This window comes from Silurus meridionalis, chromosome 5 (genome assembly GCF_014805685.1).
Source record: "Silurus meridionalis isolate SWU-2019-XX chromosome 5, ASM1480568v1, whole genome shotgun sequence".
Lineage (NCBI taxonomy): Eukaryota > Metazoa > Chordata > Actinopteri > Siluriformes > Siluridae > Silurus > Silurus meridionalis.
In genome coordinates this window covers 16,597,748-16,625,014 of record NC_060888.1, presented here as the reverse complement: position 1 = coordinate 16,625,014, position 27,267 = coordinate 16,597,748, and the positions used below count along the sequence as shown (strand labels likewise).

At 41.2% G+C, this 27,267-nt stretch overlaps 1 protein-coding gene across 6 annotated transcripts in view; it reads left to right on the top strand.

Annotated features, from left to right (window-relative positions):
- tenm2a (teneurin transmembrane protein 2a) overlaps positions 1-27,267 on the top strand; it is a 290,186-nt gene that overhangs the window by 120,480 nt on the left and 142,439 nt on the right. The window contains exon 1 of one of the 6 annotated variants that reach the window (XM_046849491.1): positions 22,631-23,208. The exons of the other annotated variants lie outside the window; for them this stretch is intronic. Coding sequence (XP_046705447.1) covers positions 23,142-23,208 — 67 coding nt within the window. The 5' untranslated portion in view covers positions 22,631-23,141. Of the gene's footprint in view, positions 1-22,630; positions 23,209-27,267 lie in introns of those variants that run through there. 6 annotated transcript variants of the gene reach the window in all.

The window sequence follows — 27,267 nt, the reverse complement described above, 5'->3', positions numbered from 1 at the left end:
TCTCGCAAATGGATAAAAAGATTTGGCACCTTTGAGGGTCACTGGGGGTTCATAAACCTGCAAAACATAAATAAATTGCTCCAGGAGTTACTAAGATCCGGGTGCAGGTTCTCACCCCTTGTACCTCGGATCTTCCTCCAATTAGCCCATTTGTATTACTAAACTGAAACGGGCCTCTCGAAAGAATCCAGACTGAAAAATCATATCACGCTTTTTTGTTAACCAATCAATTCACCCATCAACATTCAATGAGATGAATCTTGCTGAGAATTCCTTGTTAACTGCATACAGGTCCTATTGCATTTAGCAGTCTGCTGCTGCTACCCAGGTGTCAACTTGCCCTCTTTTCGGATTCTGCAGAGGTGTAAATGCAGCAGGCTTTTTTCCAAACACCTTTTCAGTCAGTTCTATAGTTAGTTGGTTTTTAATGACATTGTGGCATATGCTATCCAGATGGTATTCACTAGGCCTGTAGTTGCGAGGGGTAAAGTAACCCCCAGTGTTCCACGTCGTTCAGAAACAGAACCATCTCAGCTAGAAAGAACATAGAAATGCTGGGCATTTGGGCATTGGAACTTGGCTAGAGGGAGCATGGAAATGCTGGGCCTTTTGACAACAGTATTTATATGAAACACAATGCCACTTAGTCCAGTCACTTAACTTTTAAAATGTATGCATGACAAGAAAACGCACACACACACACACATGAAAATATCCCCTGCAGTTCAAAGACATTCATAGAATGACAGTTGCAAACAGTTTATATCTTTGCTCTTTTTTTTATTTTATATAGAAATCTTTAGAATTCAGTCTGGTTCATAGCCCTCTTTTCTTGGAACAGTTCTTTGCTTCACACACACTTCGGTAACATGTTGATACACACATAGTGAAACAGACATAGAACTGAAAAGAAGCAAACGTCCTCTACTTATAGAAAGACTTTTCAAGCCAAATAAGACCTTATATTTTATACTCCCTTTTTGTGCCCTGCTCTGTGCAGAACTTTTGCGGGTGAAAGAGTAAAGAGAAAAAGGAAAAGGAGTTTGATTGTGAGCAAACAGAGAATCCTTTGATCTGCACACTCACACACACACACACAGTGCACAGAAATCAGTTTCTCAGTACGAATAATAATTGACAAAAAAATCTAATTAAAAGCCACCCTTTTTTTCAGCATTGTGCCATAATTAGGCAAGAAGATCATATGAATTAGCCGTATTCTTGCTTTTAAATAGCTGTGTGAGTTATTAGGCTGCTCTGTAGCTGTTTACCTTTTCATTAATGCCTGACTTAAGCATTTAATTAGTAACATTGCTTTCTGCAGATTGTACATTGTCTGGAGTAGCAGCGGAATAGAAATGCTGAAGCACAGGGAAAAAAAAAACATGCATACACATGGGGAAAAAGGTAATTGCTAATAAGTGTGCTTGACTCTGTGTGTTAAGCGTTTGTGGAGAGGCGCTGAGGTGTGGAGGCTCAGGTTACAGCGCAGTGCGAATGCACTAGAGAGGAAAAGGAAGCCGACTTTCAGCGCAACATCCCACCTCTGTCTGCGCCAGGCAGTCCTAACAGACACACACTCACTTACTCACACATGCAGATATACACAATGCTCTTTAGAGGAGCTCCTGGGGAATGTAGGAGAAAGACAACAGAGCGTGCTCGAGAGAGAGAGATAGAGAGAGAGAGGGAGAAAATGTGTTTGAATGACGGAGGCACAAACTGGATGTGTCCAGGATATAAAAAGCTACTTCTTTTTCCCTGTCATGTGTGTGTGTGTGTGTGTGTGTGTGTGTGTGTTAGAGCTGTTGTACTCATGCTTTTTATATACACTATATGCACAAAAGCATTGGGACACCTGACTTTCCCAGCCATATGCGGTTCTTTTCCAAACTGTTATCACAAAGCCGAAGCAAAACAAACAATTGTATAGGGTGTCTTTGGATACTGAAATTTTCCCTTCACTTGAACGAGGAGACTCAGACCGGTTTCAGCATGACAGTAGAGTACTTCATGGAGTTCCAGCGAACTACATAAAGATATGCTTTGCATGGGTTGGAGTGGAAGATCTCCTGCTATAAGCTCTGACCTCAATTGATCACCTGTGGGATGTATCGGGACGCTGACTGCACCCCAGGCCTCCTCACATCACCTACATCAGTACCTGACTTTACTAATGTCCTTGTGTCTGAATGAGCACAAATCTCCACACTCAAAAATCTAGTGGAACATCTTCCCAGACAAGTGGAGGACATTCTAAGAGCAAATTGGACCTAAATGTGGAATGAGATGTTTAAAAAGCACATAACATACTTATGACCAGGTGTCCGCAAACTTTTGGCAAAATGCTTGGCAAAACTGTTGGGAAACTTGAAATGAGCAAATGATTTTAATTCATGCAGTATGTTCAGTAAACCAGAAAATAGATCGTATTTCGTATAGCTATATAGTTTACCACATAGCCTTTGTTCTATCCTGCTATAACAGTTTATAGTAATAATGAACTTTGCAGGCATAAAGCATTAAAGTGTCAATGTATATAAGCAAGTCCTGAGACTGAAGGACACACAGGGTAGCCACCTTGTGGAATGTTGGCCTATGACCGAGTAAGGCTCGTGTGTGTGTACACGTCTAGCAAGTCGATGTGCCTCTCAAAAGATTAGCCCCATCAATCATGCTGTATTAGTCTGTGGCATAGAGCTGAAATGGTTTGGTCCGAAAGCATTGCTAATTGGTCATTGTGCTGATGCTGCTCAGCTGATAGAGGGCCAGTGGTTTGCCTCCAATGATGATTTATAGAGCAGACTGTGCTATATGTGTGTGTGTGTGTGTGTGTGTGTGTGTGTGTGTGAGAGAGAGAGCGAGAGACAGAGACAGACAGATATGGGTAATGTGTAATAATGGTGTAAAGAGACAGATTAGAAAATTGAGGCTTAATGATCCCCGTCTGTGCTAGCCTCCATGAGCCAGCCAACCAGTGTCTGAGCGATCTGAAAGATGCATTTCCCTCAGGATTCCACTATCAGTCTTTGCTTACACAAACACACGCACACACGCACGCACATCATTTCTGTCTCGTCACAACTGCATTTGAGCACGCGTGCGCAGCAGTGCCTTGAAAGCAAGGAAACAAACCAGTGTGTGTTCACTTGTGAACCTCATGCTAATAGTGTCCATTAGTCCACTGAGCCATTTTTCCCCGAATGCTCCAAATCGCTTCTGCACAAATGCTCTTAACTCGGCTCTGCTTCCCCCATACGCCCTGTTTGCATCCTTTAGCATCTTTTAGCTACACTGACCCGAGTGCAAGTCTCTCAACTCTCAACAGAGAGCATGTGATCAGTTGCGCTGTGGCTTTCCCAGGACACCTAATTGAACCTATCGCACATATTTGCGCGAATATACGCTGCACAAACTCCCTCTGCATGACTAACCGGAACTATATTTATAAATTATATGTACTCCCAAGATGCAAAGCGAAAGGAAGTTATTAGTTCTGTGACGTCAGGTTGTGTCACCGCTTTTTATTTAGTCTGTCTACGTATTTGCCTCTGCTGGAAGCGTGCACTTCAAAGTGGATTGAAACCATCCCAAAAGAAAAGCAACTCAAACACACACACACACACACACACACACACACACACACACACATATGCATCCACGCTTGGAGAGACGGAGAGAAGCCAATCCTGCAGAGACAGAGAGGCCGATTGTGCTGCACCTTTTGGAGTTCTCCTGTTAATCAGGTCACACACAAACAGACACATTAGCACACAACAGCGCGCTCCTTCCTCCTCCCAGACGATTGGCAATGTGTTGCGCTGTTGATAGAGAGCTGGCAGCCGTTCAGCAGACTGCTCTCCCTGCACATCAAACACACTCACAGCCATTTCCCTTTCATGTCCCCCCCCCAAAAAAACTCTATTTGATCTGCCTGCCAAAACACACACTCCCACACACACACGGACATGTAGCGAGATTTACAAACACACACACACAAGCCCCAAATTTACACGCACCTACCCGCAGAAGCATAACAGCAACCGAAACCTGACATCAAGTCGCTGTTGTTGTGAGCATGACTTAAAAGCAGAATCAAAGAATAGAGGCAGAAGACCTGCTTCATCCAGAACACTTACTCATCACTTTGCATGACAAGTGCTGGATGTGGTTTCAACCCCAAAAAAGGCGGCTGGCAAATTCAGGTTCGTCTCGAGCACTTGTTGTTGTTGGGGGCTCAGTTTATAATGGCACGTTACTTCAGTGTCATGTCAACTGCATGAGGAGCTGAATGTAATTCCAGGATTTCTATTAAAGCTCATGATTTTGGAGGAGATAAGTTGATCCAACTGTTTGGATTTAAATGAACCTTAAGCCAAACTTAAGCCAAACAGTACAGGTAATAAGGATAACCATGATGCCTTTTTACCTTGTTTGTTTGGATGTTGGAGTGCTTTTCCGGGACACCACCGAATGGAGGACATGGACTGAGAGTGTATTTAAATGACGGCTATCAAAAACCCATGTGCAGTTCTGGTCTATCATCATGTTTTTCTTTCTCTGCTCCTGGATGCAGGCTGCCTCTGCTCCTCGATCACACGTTCAGCCGCGTGTTGGGTGCCATTTTAGTATGGAAATTATTCGAGGAAATAGAAATAAGTGAAAAGAAATAAAAGGTTCACTTTAACAGAGCTTTTCTTTGGATATTTCTTATGAAAACGTACATGGTTTCTTCACCTGTGATGACGGTAATCATTCCAGCTGAAATGGTACACATGAAGCAAATGCACTGAAAGGATCTCAGGAACAAGTTTCCATATATATGGAACTGGAACGGGCAAGAGAGATAAAACAAGATGCAGCCTTCCCCCCTGACTGTGTTATTCTTACACCTATGCTCACTCCAGGTGTAGATTTCATTAAAGCAAAGAACAAGTAATCATATAATACATTTGACATTACAGAAACCCTGCGAACTTTGACAGCCGTTTAGCCTCGAATCCACCGCCCGCCCACTCCCTCAGTAAAAAAGGGGGTCAGTGGTTTAAGAAGAAATTACCTTTTTGTCAGTGGTTTAAGAAGAAATTACCTTTTTTTTTCCTGGTGAATTCAACAAAGTGTGTGAATGATTGCTGTCTGTATACACTGAATGATTCAGTATTAAATGGTCATACTGTATATTTTCTGAAAGCCAGAAGTGCCATTTTATCCAAGTAAAAACACTCTCTCTCTCTCTCTCTCTCTCTCTCTCTCTCTCTCTCTCTTTACTCTCACTCTCTCACTCTCCTTCTCACGCTCCATGTGTAGTTCAGTTCGAGCGCTTCGATTCCTTATCCGTTTTCCCTCATACGCTTCGAGAACTTTTCCATGGGATCTCAACTTTTAACTGGGATCTCAATTACCTACGGTCCTGCTCTTTAGTGCAGGACACATGAGCAAATCTGCATGGAGATTATGAGTAGCCGTAGACAAATGCAGAGAGAATTGGCAAGGGTCAGTGTCTTTTATCATATAACAAACACACACACATATACTCAACCAATTAGAGCTACAAAATAAGTAAAAATTAAAATTATAATAATAATTTATTATTGAATTTCTCCTTTTTTTAAACAGAGAGAGAGAGAGAGAGAGAGAGAGAGAGAGACAGTGTTTTAAAACAGTATTAGTATGTGCTATGTTTTGGCCTCATTTCTGTGACTTTCCATAATAAATAGTTTTTGAGTGCCCTGGATTTAATACTGCTGACAGCCTGTCTGTCTCTGTATATCTGTTTCATTCTCTCTCTCTCTCTCTCTCTCTCTCTCTCTCTCTCTCTCTCTCTCATGTTGTTGTTGCATGTTTAGTGCTTTAAAGAGTAATAAAAATCTTTGTCCCCGCATCTCCATGGCAACCTCTCCAAGTTTGCGACCGGCTTTGTTTGATTGGTTGTGTTACTGTGCACGAGTGAGTGTGTGGCTGGAGACGTGAGGGTTCATTCTCATCGGCCATCAGCACAGGTCACCCGCACTTCTGATGCTTGTATTGTTCTTCCCATCACACTCATCTCCACTTCTCCACTGTCTACGTCTCTGGCCAAGTCTCGACCCTCGTTTTTCTCTCTCTCTCTTTCTCTCTCTCTCTCTCTCTCTCTCGTTCTCTGTGTTTCTTTTCTCTTGTCCTCTTGTTCTCTCCTTCCGTTCCCTTTTCACCTTGACAGAGGGCTGGGCGGAGATATGATCTTTGCATATGCATTATTGATCTTGTCCAGGTGTCCTCTCTCTCTTACACACTCACACACACACACACACACACACACACACACACACACACACACACACACACACACACACACACAATCATCTGATGTGTAGTCACAGTGTAGTGATTAGTTTAACATAGAAATATAATAATCTTCTGAATAACACTATATAGTTTTCAGATTTTACTGTACACTCATTTCTATATCTGGAACCGTGCCATGTTTCTGCAGTTATTTGGTTTTCTCTCTGTAGGAATTTCTTTGTTGAACCCTAAAAACAAGTGTTTCAGCATCAGAAAGCATGTCAAATAGAGTTCTTTTAAAAAACTAAGTATCTTTACCTATCCACATAAGCTTAAAGGCTTCCTCTAATGTCTTTTTTATTCTTTTTAAGTGTCCTTAAGTAGAAGTTAATGGCGCATTAATGTACAGTAATCTCTGAAAGTAGACCCCTAAAAAAGCCATTATCTATCCCAATATCCCCTGAGAAACTCTCTTTTCTAACTGATTGGCACATTCAGTGTGGCAATAATGTACAGTTCTTGCACTAAGAGTACCTACGCGTAGTGTTGTCTTCCGCGTAGTGTTCAGTCTCCACTCTGAGTAGTGTCCCAGTGCAGGTAACTCTAAGCTCAATTCATTTTAGACATGTTGCATAAGGCAGTTTTTCTCCAGACAGGCCACACAAGACTTTCTGACAATTTTTATACCACATAGACCACGGTCATGACCGTGCAGCATCGAGAGAATGGTCAGACATGTCTGATTAATGTAAGAGCTACAGTAATCCATATAAACTATTTTATAGCACCATGCAGAACTCAATCTCAGATTGACAACAGAACAACAGTAGAAGACGACAATGAGTCAAAAACAGTTGGACAGTTGAAGATTGGAAAAAGACAAGTGATGCTTTTCTATTTATTTAGATTTTTGGATCTGTATAGGAAATTGTCTGTTGGTATTTTGTGGTAAACGGACAGTTTTCTTCTCTACACTAATTATTATCTTGTGTATTTACTGCAACATAAAATATTTAAGCAAAACCTTCGAACAACATTAGCTCATGTAGAGGCCTGGACATGATTCTGTTTTGTGTCAATTTTCCAGATTCATCGTCGCGTCACCCTCACCATTATTATCTTACAAATTAGTCAGTGAACACACGTATCTAAAATCCTGGACAAACGGTGCAGACATTATTGGATACAGGTTTCCTCCTGTTGTGTTCCTGTGCACTTTTCATCTTCAGTTTAATGTCTATCTCAGAACAAGGGGGGAAAAAGGGACTGAGAAAGAAAGAAAGAAAGAAAGAAAGAAAGAAAGAAAGAAAGAAAGAAAGAAAGAAGATCCAAGCCAAACCAAGCAAAAAGAAAGGAAAAAAAAGAAAGAAAAAGATCATGCAGCCCAAACCAAGCAAAGAAAAAAAGAAAGAGAGAAAAAGAAAGAAAGATCATGCAGCAAAAGAAAGAAAGAAAGGAAGATCATGCAGCCTAAACCAAGCAAAAAGAAAAAGAATGAAAGAAAGAGACAGAAAGAAGGAAGAAAGAAAGAAAGAAAGAAAGAAAGAAAGAAAGGTCATACAGCCCAAACCAAGCAGAAAGAAAGAAAGAAAGAAAGAAAGAAAGAGAAAGAAAGAAATCCACAGTGTCTCTACTGTTAATTAAAAACAAGTCGAGTCATAGAGAGAAGTAAAGGTGGTGTTATATACTGACATGCAGGATCATGAAGTGATTGTCTCTCTCTTCCTCTGCTTCTCTCCATCTGATTCTCACTCCTATTCGAGACACCTGTGCTGAGTCGAGCTTTCCCTCACACACACACGCACATATCTGAGCACATACCCCCTCTGTTTAGTGTCTAACCTTCTTGTAGCTTCTTGTTTGCACAATGAGGAGTGTGGTGATGAGATGAAGACAGCACAGAGCAGTGCATACTTAAAAGGCCGTTGATAGGGTCAAGAGGTCGCCTCCATCCTACGCGTTTTACAGCTGTTAGCACAGAGCTTCCCGAAGCACGAGGCGGGAGAGATAACAGGATAACAAAGAGAAACGGCCAAAGGTTAGACACAAAAGCAAAATGAAGGATGAAATAAAAAAAAAGAAATGGGAGGAAGAGACATGTTGAAGGAGGAGTGAGTTGCTATTTTTGCAGCTCTCTGCTGGGAGCCCCTCTGGCATGCTGTTATCCATCTTAATGCTCTATGGAGAGAAGGAGAGCGCACGAGCTACATGAAGCAGATGTGCCATCTTTATTTGTATTTCCTTCCTCGCTGTCCCTTTGTACTCTATCCTGACTTTTCTTTTACCTTCCTTCTATTCTCGATTTTTTTTTTTCCATCGCTGCTCTCTTTCACTACACCATGCAGCCGCATGTCGCACGCGACGGTTCGTTCCGAACAGGTACCGCAAACATTTGCCGAGCAAAATGCTAATAATGCCTAATTAAAATAATAAATGAAATAAATCACAGCTTGTATTTCTGCATGTCAAATAAACATATTGTACATTTCGGTTTAAAAGCAGCTGAGTCATTCGGTGTTTGTGCACCAAGTAAACACTTTCAGCTGTGTTTATTCAGAAATATTATGACACTTATCAGAGTTTGGGCAAAGGTGAGCTAATATTAAGCTAAATCGTCGCTATTCTTCTCTAAATGTTAACTTTTCTGTTTACTTTTATTCATTGACTCTTAGCTTATTTGCTCGCCGTGTTTACGTCCACATTCCCATAATGCGAAAGGCTTAACCTCACTTCCTGCATGAGCATAAAAAAACGTCTTATATGTGAGCATGAAGTGGCAATCTTTAAAAAAACATTTAATGACTATGGACTGCAATTGTATGAGCCTAATGTTTAGCATATTGTGAATCTGTGTGCACAGAATTGATGCACAAATGTTATGCATTTGACCAATGGTTCATAAAGAAATTCTGATGGAAATTATTTTATTATTATTATATTATTTTTTTAGTACCCGTCGTACATATTCTATGAATGCACATTTACATGCACATGATTTTTTCTCCTGATCTTCGAGATACTTCGAGCTGCAATGCTGCCTCCAGTGCACATTTAGCCAAACGTCTCTAACAAACGAATATAACGCCCATAAATGCTTGCTAATCATCCCATTCCAAATTGAAGGTACAGGTCGCATTCCAGTTCATTCTGTAGATGTTCACTTGGGCGGAGGTCAAGCCTGTATGAAGCCCCTTAAACTTTGCAGCTTAATTGGCTTGATAAAGCACTTAAACTATGTCTTTACGGACCTCACTTTGTGCACAGAAGCACTGTCATGCTTGAAAAGCTTCGGATCTTTCATTTCCAACGAAGAGACCTACAAATAGAATTGTGTGGGTTTTTGTGGTTTTGATGTTCAGGTCTCCGAAAATGTTTGGCTATATCGTGTACGTTTCTATATACAGCCACCATCACTTATCCTTTTAATGTCAGGTCTCCTGCCAAAGCCAAGCCTGTCAATGCAGATGCCGAGGTCTTTTAACTGTAAACTTAACCTCAGTCTAAAGCCTTTATCTCCTCCACCAGCCCCACGGGTTTTTGCTATAACTATTTGCTTCGCTAAAACGCCAGTTTTTGCATCTTCTCCTTCATGGTCTCTCTCTGTTTTTCTCTTCCTTTTCTTCTCCACACTCCAAATAACGTGGCATGCGCAGTCTACCTTTTAATGTCACAAACAATTAATTTGTCCATTGCTTACATTTATCGATCCAAGCCAGATAAGCAACATAATGCATTCCGCTTTATAGAACGGCAGATTTCATGAACGACTTTGACTTATGTTTGGAGGCATGTTGGAGGGGAGAGGTGGGGGGTGGTTGCAGGCAAAATCAATGTCCATGTTAATATGTCCAGGCGAGAGCCTATATCTGATGCCGCGATGGAAACGGAGCACAGAAAGGCAGCGAGCATGTGTTCGGACTCCGCTGAGGATTCAGAGCCATCAGATTGGAATTGAGTTTTTTCTCAGTCAAATTTATCACCATTAGCAAGAAGAGAGAGAGGAATGTACAGGCCAGCCATTTCTTCTCTACAGCTTTGTTAGCGGGTGGAAAGCGTGATGAAGTCATACTGCCTATCAGTACAGCATACTGCTCAACATATTTATCAGCATCTTTGCGCCACTCGCAAAACAGGTGCATGAGTGTTTTACCTCGTTGCATATGCAGTCGTGGGTGTGGACTTTTATAAGATATATTAGCAGTGAAAGTGATTGCTGACTCGGTAATTCTACACAATAGTTAATGCCTGTACTGGCAATATTTCAGGCTTGATTTCTTGTAGGGAAGTGGTTACAGTATTAGACTTTTGATTAGAAGGTTGTGAGTTCAAATCCCAGCACTTAGACAGCTCAGTGATATAAATAGTATAAATGTAAGTCACTCTGAATGAAGGCATCTTCCAGTGCCATGAATTTAACAATATATGTTACACGATGCCCTATTATAATGAATTTAATAAATAAAATAAAGCATCTGTCCAGACAAATAGGAATGCTCACCTTGTGCATAAACATCGCAGGCCAAAACAGCAAGCTGCAAGTAATCAAATAATCACGTGTCGGGGAAAATGGCCTTTTTGTAATCTGCGCACTGAAAACTACACACTAAACTCTGAACCCACCCACTGTATTATTCATCGCGAGATGCTGACAAGCGAGAAGCAATCATCAGAGCTTAGCACTGTGTTGAATGATGTTAAAGCATGTGCACCTTGTTTGTTCGAACAAGCATATTAGCACATAACGAGTGTCACACAACACATTATATTTATATTGGCATCTGTGCCACGCACAACATATTCACATCTGTTTCAGATTTTTAGCCCAAAGTGGGTGTGGTCTGCATGCAACAATGTTTCATATGATATGTTTCTTAAATCAAGAATCTGATATTAAAGATACCATTTTATCTAGTAAGTTATGTAATATATAAAGCGGGAACAGTTTTCTGACATACTGCATATGCAGCATCGCAAAATCTGAAAAACACGAAACGCGGTTTTATTTGGGGCTCGTTATGGCGTTTGAGGTTAGAAGAAATTGCGAATCTTCATTTGTGCTCTGGGATCATGACCGCCAAATTTCCTTCAGTGTTCTCACACAGTATAGCAGCTATATGCAGAACTGTGCACTGCAGTTAACTTGTCTTTGCCAAGAAGACAGAGAAACCCGTGCTGAACATTACAAGTCTTTATAGGTGTAGCAGCTGTTCTGCTGTTTTGGCAGAAAATTCTAAGTCTGAGATGCTCTTCTGCCCAGCACCATTGTAAAGAGTGGTAATTCGAATGATTGTAAACGTACTATAGACCTCATGTCAGCTTAAACCAGTCTCTCCATTCTCTCCATTCTCCTCTGATCGCTCACATCAGCATAACGCTTGCAGAACCGCTGCTCACTGGAGGTTTTTTTTGTTTCGTCACATCGTTCTGTGTGAATTCACTTCAGTTCGAAACTATGGATACCAATATTTTATATGTAGATCGATTTCTTCTCACAAAGTTTTCCTCATGCGCAATCTCTTATCACCACTGCTGCTACATGAATTATGATGTATTACAACACTACAGAGACAAAGGCATGTCCTGGAAGTCACATTGAATCTATATTCTATGTGACTTTCAGGACATGCCTTTGTCTCTCTCTCTCTCTCTCTCTCTCTCTCTCTCTCTCTCTCTCTCTCTCTCTCTCTCTATATATATATATATATATATATATATATATATATATATATATATATATATATATAGTTGTGCTCAAAATTATTCCTACCCCTTGGACAAATCAATACTTTTAGATTTTTTTCATTTATAAAAACTACTTTGGTGAAACTTCCATTGTATTCATTATATATTAGTTGCTGTGCACAAACCCACATATGTGTTAGATAAACTTAATTTGTATACCAATAGAGATACCCAGAGATTCACTTTTGAGCCTGTTCGAAATTAATCATACCACATTCCCAATCTCAGAAAAAATTCCTTCTTCTGTAAAAGTGCACATGCTTTCACACTCCAGTGACTATAACCAATTTCATCAATTTAGGTCTAATCAATTAAGGCCTAATTATGTTAAATGATAACACCTGCTCTGTAAAGTATAATTAAGGGGCAAAGCTTTAATTATTTTTAGTCACTGTCACCATATCCAAGAAGAAAGAACTCAGTCATGATCTTCGTTCGCGTGTTGTCAGTGCCCATAGTGGGGGCGAAGGCTACACCGGGATGCGCGCCTGGCCGTTGCGAGTGGCCGCCTAGATAGAGATCTGAGCTTCCGGTCAGATGAGAGTAAACTGAAGTTCTTTGGACATATGGATGTTGCATATGGTGTAAGAAAGGAGAAGCCTTCAATCCTAAGAATGCCATTAGAACGGCCAAGCACAGCGGTGGTCACATCATGCTATGGAGATGCTTCTCTGCCAGTGGTATAGGTAACCTTGTTAAGATTGATAGAAAAAGGAGGACTATCTCAAGATTCTTGATGAAAACCTGGTGGTGTCAGAACACAAGCTCAACCTGCCGGAGAATTGGAAATCCCAGCAGGATAATGACCCGAAGCATACGGCACGAGTGAATGAACTGGTTCAGAGACAACAACATAAACGTTCTGGAGTGGCCGTGTCAGAGCCCTGACCTGAACCCAATTGAGAATTTGTGAAGAGAGTTGAGAAGCCGGGTCAATGCTAGAAAGCCCTTTCCGTCTCTATCAACTGGAGGCTTTTGCGAAGGAAGAGTGGGAAAACATTTTACAGCAGACCTGTAGAAATCTTGTGCAGATGTTCAAGAAGCATTTGCAGGTCGTCATTAAGAACAAAAGCTTTCTATTGATTATTGAAACATTGTAATATAAAGGGTATGAATAAGTCTGAACATGGTGATTTTTGTTATTCTCCCAGTTGTTTGTCACATATTATAATATAATATTATGATTTAAGTATTATAAAACTTATTCATCACAGAAGACAACTTAAAAACACTATATATATAATAATATGTGTGTGTGTGTGTGTGTGTGTGTGTGTGTGTATATGTGTGTGTGTGTGTGTGTGTGTGTGTGTGTGTGTGTGTGTGTGTGTGTGTGTGTGCGCGCGTTTTGGACTTGTAATAAACATTCTTTCGTTTGCATTTGCATTTTCTTGTTTGTGTCACATGACACACTTTTTACACTATCAATTCACATTAAATTGATAAACAACTAATGAATTTGTGTGACTCCCCAGATATTTGTGTGACCCCGTAGATGTTTGCTGGCAGAACGACATGCTCAAAAGAAAGTTTCCTATTGTACCGGTCGTGTGCGAATTGAAAATGAAGTGCATTTTTGCATACAAGTTTAGAGTAGATCACCAAGAACCACCTCCACTGGTTGTTAAAAAGTCTGTAATTAGCACTGCCCTTGATAAAGCTCTCTCTTTGTGTGTGTGTGTGTGTGTGTGTGTGTGTGTGTGTGTGTGTGTGTGTGTGTGTGTGTGTGCTGCTGTTTATGGCAGGCACATTATAGGGTTCTGTCCCAAAACTCACTTTGAGTTCCTTTCACCCTCTACTTTTCTCTCTTCTGCATTTAGAGCACATGTGTATACTGTGTTTGAGTATCACTACTCGATCTGCATTATCAATTCTTTTGTGATAAACACGTACGACAGCACGAGTCAGTAGTGTTAAAGCTCATGTGTGAGACTCAGGTGATATCAGTGGGCACGTGCATATGGTAGAATGACAGACTTTAACAGCTGTGACATGCATGAACTGCAGGGTGGATACACACTTATCATAATGTGCCAAAATATGTTAGCGTAACCGTGCTTGTGTGTGTGTGTGTGTGTGTGTGTGTGTGTGTGTGTGTGTATGTTTATATATATATATATATATATATATATATATATATATATATATATATATATATATATATATATATAAAGATAAGATAAACCTTTATTCGTCCCACAGTGGGGAAATTTCTACTTTCTACTATACTATATATAATATAAAAATGTGTGTGTGTGTGTGTGTGTGTGTGTGTGTGTGTGTGTGTGTGTGTTTCCCATTTAACTGTAAATGTCTTGCAAAATGGCAGGGTGTTATTATTCTCTAGAGTTATACAGCAACCTCTTTTCCATAAGCACATTAAATCTGCATCCTGTGACTCCAGAGAGTGTTAAATATTTAACCTCTACGACCAGTGTCCTACCTACGAGGAAAGCACTTTGCGAGACAGTAGGACAATGCAAGACCTTTGATGTGATAAAAGCTGTGCTGTTTCCTCAGCTAGCTTTATAATGGGAGGATGTACAGATAAGAGAGGGCTTTTCATGCAGTATTTGTGGAATGCGTTTTGTGTGTGTGTGTGTGTGTGTGTGTGTGTGTGTATTTATTGTATCTGTGCTCAGATCTGGATCAGGTGACGTATTTTTTTTTTCTGACAGTGTGTAGGTGTTTGCTTAATACCATAATTAGATCAGATAACTTCATTATTATTACAAATGCTGCAGATTGCGGGCTGTCCGCTGTTCACTCTCTAGCTGCTTCAGTCAGTTCACTTGTGCTGCCGGTACGTCTCTGGCCTCCACGTCTGCTCTTTACTCCTCTCGCTGCTCGTGTGTTCTCGTCGCGCAGGCTTTACATCTGTTCCGTGACTGAATGTGAAAGATCAGCGCGGATCGGATTTGCTAGGTCATTTATGAGTAGTAACCTATTTACCCAAGTCTTCATTTTGCTCGAGCTAATCTAATCACATCACGCCCCATTCCCACTCACGCTCTTCACACATCTGTGCGGCACCGACGTTGAGGAAAATGCTCCGCGACTCGCCCTTGCACGCGCGCACCGATCATTCTGAAATGTCTCTGCCTGCAGGTGCGTGCATGTCTGGAGTGGAGCAAAGCAGAGCTTGACAGATCCCAGGTGGCCGTGGGTGGCTGTGCTGGCTCTGAGGAACGTGGATTCTGGTGCCTTCCTCAGAGCTCCAGATGCATAAGGGCCAGAGTTTAGGCCTGAGGCATCGGGAGATGCCTCAGTGACAGGCACAGACACACACCTGTGGGCCATGCTTCCCCAAGGCACTCTGGATCGCACGGCTCATGTCTGAGTGAAACTGCAGGCCAGGAAAAAATTCACCTGACGTGGAGCCATGACACTGCCAGGCTTTGGGTACATGAAGGGATTTATGTCCTCAGTATTTCGTTCCATGTTGTTTTTTCTTGTGTTCTGACAGGACCTACTGTCATTCTGTCATTCTTTCTAGTGTTTTATTTTTTTTTTTTGCAGAGTCACAGCAGTTTATTTTGGCATTTATTAATCGTGTTCACACAGAACATAAGACAATATGAACAATAAAACATTATGCAAAGTGAGAGGCAGCTTGCACTTTCTCTGGATTCCAGATTTCACAATTAGAAGCACCTGTTGATGAGAGAGGAGAGAGAGAGAAAGAGAGAGAGAGAGTGGGGGCAATCTCCTATTCCTATAGACAGCTTATATGAGACACTAGCAAGCCGGGTTATTTCACTACTGGTGGCAACATGCTGTGCCTCCCTAGTTAACGCCATAATGAATTATATGAACCAATCAGATCTTCTCTCTCTCTCTCTCTCTCTCTCTCTCTCTCTCTCCCTCCCTCCCTCCTATACACACATGCATAAACACATACTTTTTTTTCTCGTAGTGAAAAGAATAAGAAGGGGGCTTAAGTCTAGATAGTGTTTCTGCCATTGTTCCTATTAGAGCTGAGATCAAAGTCCTGATGAGACAGTCACTGGCGCTGCCCATGGTGCTGAGAAGCTACCAGTGTGAGTTTGAATGGAACACACACGCACACACACACACACACACACACACACACACACACACACACACACACACACACACAAATATCCTGGCAGCCTTTGTGTCAAGAAATAGAAGGTGGGAGATTGATTCTGACCTGTTGCATGGCACCTGTATGAGAGCCATTATGGTTGTGGGTTGAGAGGCCAGTTCCACTTTAATGCTTTCAGTGCGTGAGAGTTCTCAACCGGCTCAACTGACGAATCTGTTTTCTCTGCCACGGCTGGAGCCGCACTTGATTGACAGCTATATTCCCATATTCAGCTGTCTCTCATCTCTCCACATTAAATGCCAAATATTAGCATACAAGAGAGCCGATGCAATAAAAGAGCTAGTGCTCTGGCTTTATCTCAGCATATGTCCATCATGAGCAGATGCACAATACTAGTGCTGGTGTTTTATTTATTTATTTATTTATTATTATTATTTTTTTTTTTATGATCAGACTAGGAGAATGGAGGCCTTTTATAGGAGACCTTCCCACACATGAACACACAACACATTAACACACATGTACACACACTCCTAATCACTGAACAGTTGGGCTGAGTGTATGCTAAGCATCACAGGCACCCATGTCAACACGCCAGGGCTGCTCTTCTCTTCCCCTTGTACGTCAGACCCTAATTAGTAAATAACTCATTAGCATGAGGTGATTAATCATTCACTGGATAGAGGTTGTGGATGATAGGCGATGTGTGTATGCGTGCGTGTGAATGTGTATGAGACAGAGAGAGCTGGATGGGAGTGGAATAATGAGTGTGTGTTCTTATATGTGCATATATAATGTTCATTTGTTCATTAGTCATTTGTTATTAAACGCGAACTTACACCGTTGCTATTCAGACAAGCCGGGATGATGCAGGGGAGCCATGTGATTCACTTCCAGCCTTATTCAGATATATTTTCCCAGTTACATCGTCTGCCTTTTTAGTCTTTTAGGATGTTTCTTTGTCTTTTGTTAAGTTCCAGCAAGTCCATAAAGGTCTGAGCGACTCCCAGTAATCAGCACCACAGAGATAGGGCCAGGCTGAAAACCCCCTAATACCGCCTTCAACCAGGCCCCCTCTCTCTGTATCTCAGTATCTCTCTCTCTTTCATTCTTTGCTTTTCCTCCCTTAATATGACTTTTTCCTGTGAGAATAAGGAGCGTGAAGGAGAGCCGTACAGATTGTGTCTACAAGACAAAGACAAGAGAGAACGGAAGCGAGGGATAATAGTGTGCAGGAATCAAAAGGTAACGACGAGAGTTCCTTCCCAAGTGTTCTCTTCCATTCCTTGTTAAAACTAGATACTTCTCGCAAACTTTGTCCTGTCATAGCTATATGCTTTATTCAGTAGCGCACACTCTCAGTGCTGCTTTAACAGTACTGTGAATTCAGGTACAGTTATGTGTGTGCTTATGTATAGAGCTTTTTTTCCCAGACTGCTTTGAATATCTACTTTAACTGAACGGCCCTGTCAGTCATAGCAGCCGCAAACTCCACAGCACTGCTGGCGCTTGATTGGCTGCTCCCTTTTGTTGCCACAGGGAAAGGCTCTTGATTGATATGTTCAGGGGTGGTTGAGGTGAATGATAGCAGAGGCAAGCCACTGCACAGCGATTAGCCAATCACAGAGCAGTCCATGACAATCCGCATACTGGAATGGAAACTCATCCTCAGAACTATCGCCCATACAATGCATCTCAAACAACACTTCACCTGGGAGCTGTCAGGCTCTGTGCATAAAACTGACAACTTGATAAATGACAGATCAAACTCTTGCAGTATAGGCCAGTCTTTTGCTTTATTCCATTTATTTATCATGATACAATACTATATATATATTGAGTCACCTCGTCCTTGTTGGTAAGTGCAGGCGACCCAGATGTCAAAAGTGTCTATTGCAGCACTTTGCACATGGGTCTCAGAGCACTGCTGGCCTTCCATTAATCTACAGATGTTTTTCTTGGTTGTTTTATTTTTTTCTACCAGCCTGAATTCTCCCTGAGGTCTTTGCAGTAAAGGTTAACTAGTCTTTTCTTAAGCCTTCACTGGAAGACAAATCGCCATGCTCACCTCATGGGTCCCCCTCCATCACACATCTTATTCCCCCACTGCCTCATTCCACTGTTCTCCTTGTAAGAGAGAGGGAGGTGGAGAAAAAGAAAAGAAAAGAAAGAACGAGAGAGAAAGAGAGAGAGAGAGAGAGAGAGCGGGGGGACACTGAAAAGGTGACTGAAAGAAAGAGGCCAAAAGGAGAAGTTTAAAAAAGACTCTAAAAGTGTACTGAGATCATTATACGGTTTTAGTTCGGTTTTATAGTCTGCATGCTTTTTGCAAATTCCTCTGCAGCCTCCCTTTTACTGCGTGTGTGTGTGTGTGTGTGTGTGTGTGTGTGTGTGTGTGTGTGTGTGTGTCCAGCATATCCATGATGCTTGATAAGTTATTAATATGGAACACTAAAAACTATTCCTGAGTGTCAATACATTCCATGCTGTTGCTGAAGACACGGACCGAGCTGAGTGATGATGGTCTCCTATTGTCTTCTGCTACTGTAAGAAGCATTTGACAAGCAAAGACTACAGAGGCACATGCACAACTGAGGTGTCAATTGTGTGTATTAGTTGTCAAAAAAAATGAATAACTAAAGACAAAGCCAGCTTCACCATCTACTGTACTAAATAGTGTGGGCAAATATTTTGCTATTAATTGTTGGTATATGGTGTTTGGGAGGATGACTCAAAGTTCCCTGGTAAACATCTAGCTAGCAGAGAACTCTTTTCTTCTGACTGGTATCTAATGTGGGAGCTATGAAGGAACAGTTAGTGCCATTTTTGATTTAGCTATTTTTGAAATGAAAATGAACATGTATATGTACTGTATATCTGTATGTTAAATGAGTTTTTGAATAATCAGTGGTGAATGGAGAGTCACATGGCCGTGCTGTGGTCTGCCCTGACTTCAGACTGTGGTGCTGTGGTCTGCTCTGGTGTGTCTATGCAGGAGATTTGCTGTCTGGTCTGCTGGTGTGTTTGCCGCAGCCGTAATGAGAGCCTTTTATGCTACAGCCAGACTCAGTCTATGCTGATTAGAGAGACCCCGAGAAGCTCCAGAAATCCCCCCCTTGCTGTTCAACGGAGGTGAAACTACGCTCAGCTAGAGAATTATCCCTCAGTTCATAGTCCTGTCCTGTGTACTGTATACTGTATGTGTGTGTGTGTGTGTGTGTGTCCTTTTCACTTATTCATTACAAAAGTGGGTGGACAACATGTTATAATAGCCATGATAATATCCCTAATAATAAGCATCATAAAATAAAAACCATGCCGGCCATTAATGTCATTTCCACATTATTTTCCACATAAATGACCAGTGTGATGCATGTGTGAAAGACCAGGGGCACACAAACTCTGCCCAACGCTGTGCCTGAAAGCGCTACAGTCGGCATGGAGCTCTAAAACCGTTCATTTATCACGCCTCAGCGTCAGTGCGGAGTGTGCGCTTGTACATTTCTGCTTGTACATACTGAATATCCACATTTAAACAGGACTGTTATTTTTACAAACTCGAGTAACCGTTTACTCAGACTGCCGGCGTCAGGAAAAATGTTTACCACCCGGCCACATTGAGTTCGCGAGTCTGATTGGTCAGAAGGTTTTGATTGATTTGCTGTACGAGCAGTTCTAACCCGGGTGCTCCCTCACTAAAATGTGGTCATTATAATACGTTATTGTTGCTATAGTAACAGTTCTGTCGAAAGGCACAATTTATGGAATTTAAGGGAGGAAATAAATGAATAAATATATGTAAAATATAAAATTTTTTCTCACCGTTGTGTCACAAGATAGAGATGAGGACGGATATCCTTAGGAATCAGGTTGCTTTAGAGGTTTCTTGCACCTTTTATCTTTTTCCCTGCTTCTCTGGCTTGTTTTTGTGGGTACAATAATTTAAATTAAAATTAAAATCATGTCCTGATTAACGCAGAGCTGCATTGAATTCGTTCGATTTGGACTCTACAGGACGGATGACCATGGTTTCTCTGTAACATTACCACCTCTATTTTTCCCTCATATTAACATTAAGTGAGAGGCGAAGGAAAATTATTGAGGAAGCAACAACAGGGTTTACAGCTGTGAGTGATAAGAATTATCCGTTCTCACAAGAGGTTCCACAACATTAATTATTGCAATCATCATAGCTCAAAAATAAAATGGAAGAATGTTGTTTACATCTACATTTATACATGCATTTTAAAAGAAGCAGTCTTGCCTGCATCAGGGCTTTAACCCCCAGTGAGCAAGCCAAGGGGGCAAGGAAAAGCTCCCTAGGATGGAGCTGGGAGGAGAAAAACCTTGAGAGGAACCAAGAGTAATAATCAGTTCTCCTCTGGCTGCCATTGGGAACTGGAACTGGCACTGGGAGTTATTTTTATATCTGTCTCGAAATTGTGGTTCACATAGAGTCCAATCGAAAAGGTAGTTGTAATGTTTTCAATGTCTGTTATCACTGGAATCGGTTGCGAGTCGCAGAGAATGACATGAAGTCAGCTGTTCATCAGTGAAGAAGGAAATAGGAGGGTATGGTCAGATGGCTTTATAGAGGTTCGAAGAATGCAGTGTGTGTGTCTGATTTTTGTCTGTCTGTGGTCTGGCTCCCGCTTAGACAGGAAGCAGACTAGTGCTGAGCGAGTAGAGCTGGACCGGGATGCCATCGGTCTCTGACTGATCAGATTGCCTGCCCTCTGTTGGACAGCTCGAGCTCGATCCGGAAGCTTCAGCAGTCTACTTCTCACCTCCTAGCATAGCTTTGAATTTAAACCTTATTTTGTAACTGGAAGATGGTCTCCAGATCTGCTTTTTTTATTTGCATTCTTCTTTTCTGGGGATTGGGGTGGCTGTAGGCGTATGTCCAGTCATTTGTTGAATTGAGTTCAAATGCTTTGTGCTGCGTTAAGGCTGTTAAAGGTAAGCTGACACCAAATGAGGTAAATAAATCTAGACCCTCAGCAGTTCTAGCTATGGATTTATTGCACTTCTCTACTTCTGTGGTGTTTATAGAATGGGGTGATATAGCTGTGCAATACACTATAGATATGATGTCATCCTTAGACTCTTTTCTAAAGCAGAATGACGATGTAACATATCGTAAGGTCGCATAACGCTGGAACGAGGTAAATATATATATATATATATATATATATATATATATATATATATATATATATATATATATATATATATATAAAACATAGCCCTAATATATCTATATCTATCAATTAAACAATTAAAACAATGAATCGTGATTAATCACATGATTGTCATGGGATAACTTTTATCTGTTCTAAATATACCTTAAATTAATTTAATACTTAATTAGTTTTTAATACTGTAATTAACATGGGCATGGACAAATACGGAGGTTATATGCAAATGTATGCTTATTGTCAGTGAAACCAAACTCAATATAGAGCATGAAGACCAAATATTCTTGAAAGGTTTGAAAGTAATTATAGTGTTTAAAATTACGTAAATCATCAGAACAGCAAACAGAACTTTTCCCACACGGACGGTTTTAATTGCTGGACGTGTGCGTCACGGCAGATTCTGGTGCTTGATTGATGGAGTTTTTTATATTTGAGGGGGAAAAAAATTACGTTGTGAATAAATGTGTGTTGTGTTGAAGGTTTTGATTTCGCCTCTTTTATATATATATATATATATATATATATATATATATATATATATATATATATATATATATATATATATACATATAAAAATATAAAAGTATAAAAATACATTATTTTCTGACAAGTCTGTCTATGCATAATCTTTGCATTTCATTGACAATGACAATAAAGTTTAATTTTTATATATATATATATATATATATATATATATATATATATATATATATATATATATATATATATATAAAAACAAAAAAACAGAATGAGATATAAATTATAAAATATAATGCATAAATTTTGTATTTTTTTTTTCATTATTTAGGCAGCTGGGATGTACATATTAAACTGTATATGCACTTTATATAAATTCATTGTATAAAATAAGCTTGTACACTATAAATCTAGAAGTTCCTGCAAATTCAAGTTAAATATCAATTAAGCAATAGATTTAATTACATTTATGCACAGAGCGAGCTCGTGTAGCGACGAGCGCTATGGCCCTTTTACGGTCAAATTCTGCTTTTCCTCTGCTTCAATTTCCTCTCAGCAACACGCCTTTGTATTTAAACCAGAGAAAAATTCTCCCTCATTCCCCTCATCCCTTTGCCTTAGGTGAACATGTTTAGTCCTATTTTGGTTGATTTTACCCCTCTTTTATTTTCTCCCTCATTCTCTTTCACTCTCTTACTTACTCTCTCAGCCCCCCATCACCCTCCTCATTTTTGCTCTCCTCTTCTCTCCTCTCCTCACACTCCCACTTTCTCTCTCTGATTCTCTCGCTCCCTCTCTCTCTCACCCCTCCTTCACTCGCTTTCTCCCTCGCGCTCTCTTTCGCTCAGCCGGAGAGCCTGTATAATTCGCGTGGCTCAGGCAGCGCTCGTAGGCACAGCCATGTGCATCCACAGCTCTGAGAACTCGTCTCTGCTCTCCTCCCCGCTGCCTGAAAGAGGCTGAAAGGAGCCGGCGCTCTCTTTTTTTACTCCCCTCTCCTTTTTTCCCCCTTTTCTTTCAAGTCCATCCCTCCCTCCTCTTTCCTACTTTTCATCTGCATCTCTAGCCTTGCGCAACCTCTTAATCGGTGGACTACTACAGAGAAGCACTCATACATCGCGTGGTCGGGGGAAGACAAAAGAGTGTGTGCGCTCCTTCCGTGCGCTCCTACGTGTGTGTAAAGGAGAGAAAAAGAGAGAGCGAGAGAAAGACAGACAGAGAGAAAGAAGTTGAGCGGGAAAGGCAGAGAGAGCAGGACTGCTGCTCACTGTTGAACGCCGAGGCTCATTATCACGTGTTTGCTGCCGCTGTCCACTGCTGTGCCGCTGTCTTCTGTGGCGAGGACAGACAGAGAAGAGAGGAGAGGAAAAGAAGATAGGAGAGAAGATTGCATGTACGGAGCCATGCATCACACAGGCAGCATTGGCATCCGGGCTAAAATGCTGCCGCAGGAGACAGGTAAGACCCCCGTAGAGAGAGAAAGCGAGAAAGAGAGTGTGTGGAGAGGCACCACAAGTACCTGTGTGGCTGGAAACGCATGTGCCAGACCCTGGGATAGTTGTGTTCAAAGTGCAGATTACATTATTCTGACTGGTCTTATTGAGCTAGTTTAAGGCTTAACCACGGAATTATACCTGGCAATATCTCAGATCCATCAGCGCCAAGCTGTGCAGCACTCTTCTCATGTAAATGTGTTTGCATGCCACTTGAAGGTCACGCAAAAAAGCTTTGGCATTTGAGGCAGACACGTGAGATAATGGTGATTACAATAAGCGACACAGACATCATCCAGATGCGTCATCTATTCCGAATGCCTTTTTCTTCACGGCTGATTCATTTTTATTTGATTTATTTTTCTTTTTTTTACGAGTGCTTATTACGCATGTTCCAGTTTCTCAGACCCATGTGTGCACGTGCATTTAAGTATTTACGAGCCCGCAGTTTAGCTCAATTTGCCTCCCTGGGTAAACTGCTCGAATTGCCAATATTTATAAGATTTGCATTCCATCGTAGAAACAAAGTGCTTGTTCTGTCTGAGGCTACGGAATCATGAATAATTAAAGAAACGCGTGAGTGATGGAGATGCTTGTGTTTAGAAATGTGCACACACCGGGGAAAGCGATTGTTCAAATGAGAAATCCGGAATGTAATGCTGAGCCCCGGCGAGCCTGATTGAGGGTAGAGTAGGAGTGTATGTACGAGTGTATAAGTGGAGCAGAATCGGAGAACAGCAAGGGGTGTCTGCAGCACATTGACTACACAGATGGCATGTGATTGGCATGATCCAGTCTGCAGTGGCCACATGTTCCCATGGTAGCAATTACCGACTGGAGTCCTGGATGGCTTTGTAACCAATTTGCACCAGGTTCCTCCCCCCTTTTTGAAGTTAATATTATTAATAGTTATTCCTATTAGTATTAGTTAAGCGAATAAATGATTGACATTAAGCAATTAACCTCCTGCCATGCTGTGGCATGTACAGAAATGCTGAGCGAGCAGGACCACCTGACGTCGTTTTTTTTGCTCTAGATGTCAAGACTCTGTAAGTGTCTCTGAAAGAGGGTTCATTATGAGGGCACAAAGAGCGTTGAACTTGCTTGAGTTTCAGTGGGAATGAAGTGCACTTGGATGTTCAGGAATGACAGTAAACCCGAGATGGAAATTGCTTGTGCATTAGTGAGATGTTCTTCACGTGAGAATGCGATCCGGACGTAATTAGACTGTCAGCAATTAGAGTCCATCCAAGTGGGAGAACCTCTACAGAGCGCAGGTACGATGTGTCTCTTTATTCCTAGAGAGAAGCATCACCAAATAATCACTTTTACCTTGAAATATGAAATATTTTGAAATATTTTCATCCTCCGGATTGTTGGCGTGGTCTCAGAGGGGTATAGAGGCTTGAGAATGGAATTGACGTAAATGATTCGTGTTTGCAGTTAAACACAAGTGCCATCATCAAAACTCCAATTAAAAAAAGCCTTTAAACCGGCTAAAACTTGATTAGAATGGAATCCTCATTGCACCAGGAAAGTTTTCGGGAATTCGGGAGGTGCATTCAAGGTGTTTTGCAGGTCATAGTGGTCTAACATTTAAAATTTCAGGCCCATCTCGGTTCATTTCTGTGTGTCTGTAAGAAGGATGAAAGGAAGCACTTAACATACCTTAGCACTTACGGCTCAGGTGGGCAGAGCAGCGCTCGCTGTAACAGCCAACCTCGCGACTTGGCGAAGCGTACCGGAGTTGGTGGAGCATCATGGGACACTGGAGCAGCTGATCTCAGCAAAAAGCGTGCAACGCAATTCGCCCCTGCGCTATCAGAAATCTGCTGCAAGTTGGCCTGATGGGACCGGTGCTATTTGAAGCCACCGCGATCCAGAATTAGAGCTCACAGGATCCGTGTAACACAGCTGGAACTGATACGTTTAAGGATTAAATTGTTTCACTGCGTTCCTCGCGCTCGGCCTCTTTAACAGGCTTCTTCGCATCGATGATAAGTGGGCCTCGGCGCTGGAGTCAGCCACTCGGATGCCAGCTCATTTGATCACGAATGCTCGCGCATTCGGACCGAGCGGAAGAACGAGAGCGTGATGGAGACCGAGATGGAGAGGCACAATTAATTGCGTCTGTTTACTTCAATGATCAAGGGTCTGTTTGTGGCAATGGGGACAGTGTTGTTCTCTCCTGTGTGAGAGGGAAGGGGCGAGATTTTAATTGGAAATATGGATTCCATTAACCCTGCAGCCCAGGGCGGCTAATTAGCATCTCATTAGTGCCAAGCAGAAGTAAAAAAGAAGAACAAGGAGAAGAAAAAGACGTACAAGCACACATTCCATTTACAGAGTCCAGAATGTAAATGCTGCTTCTTCATTATGGATCAAATTGCTCTCCTTTATGGATCGCATCATAGTAACACAACACTGTCACGCACACACACTCTCTTGATAGGCCATCAACCACTAAACCATGATGCACTTTTTTTTTTGGCCTCATTTGCGATAGCGTACCACTCTGAAGCAGGAGAGGGGGTCAAACCTACAGTGCACAGAAAAGATTTGGTTCCAGTCCAGCCCACTAAATGAATTTACAATCCATGCTCTATATAGAAATCCTTTGTGGACTGTAATTTCATTGAAAGCTAAAAATAATAATAATTTAAAAAAAAAGGTCGTCAGTTTTTATTTTACCCGGGATTAAAAAAAGAGCAATAAACTCAGGGCTATAAACACAGCTACTGACAAAGCACGCTAAAGATATTAGATCCTTCATCAGCGAGTTCAAACGTGACGCCATTTTATCTCAACGGTTTTGAATAATCAATCAATTTCTTTTTATTATTCTTTTTTTTTTTTATATGCACCTTTCAGAAAACATTCAAGAGCAGCTGTTAACGTGTTACCAGGCTGCCACACGGATATTTATTTATTTGTTTATTTGTTTGGAAAGAGATTGACAACCCCGCTGTAAAGACCAACCCGATTTTAAATCCTAGCCGTTTCACATGAGTGCACTGGTTCAGATAACTCGAGCCCCGTATCCTTTCATATTGGGTCATAATGCTGGAGAATTACAAGGATCAGACACGCGCCGACACCTCGTACACCTGCGTCTGTACGCTTTTCCCACATCGACGTGTGCGGTGGAGACGTGAGGAACATGGGCTGAGCATTCCGGGACCTGTCGTAACCTCTCCAGGTTTTTCACTGTTCACTCAGTCACCATTACATACATTGCATACAGTAATTGCTGTATCATTAGAACCGAAACAGTTCATAAGTTGCTGGCATGCTGCCTGTTCGAGAGATGCAGAGATACATGTTTTGGAATATTGTGGCGAAATTGAGCAGGAAATACTTTCTAGCTTTCGAAAGAATGTCAATGATTGAAATTTGTTGATATTTAACAAAAAAAATATATATATATAGAATTATTATTCATAAATGCTTCTTTCATCCCTATTGTGAAACATGCCTATTGATTAGACGCCACCAGGCTCCTGCAGATCAGCTTCATTAGGTTACACACACACACACACACACACACACACACACACACACACATATATATATATATATATATATATATATATATATATATATATATATGTAACAGCTCTACCTCTTTTCTCTTGTTGCACAGCTTTCGCATATTAGGGTTGTTGCAAATCAATCATTTCTTTCAAAATGTTATGAAATGTGTCCCCAAACTCACACACATATATATATATATATATATATATATATATATATATATATATATATATATAAATTTCATGCTGATGTAGAATGACAATCACTCAGTCATATTACATGCGGCTTCTCAAAACACTTAGGTTTTAACATGTTTGTTTTTCTTCTCTTCTATTGTTTTTCTTTACCTGTGCCCTACTGATACTCTTCCCATGCCTTTGCTGCTTATCTTCAGCCAGACACCAGCCCCCTCTACTGGTCCCTGCAAGCACAGCACTCAACTACTGTGCACATGCCCACTGAAGTGCTTTCAACCTCGTTCTGCTTTATT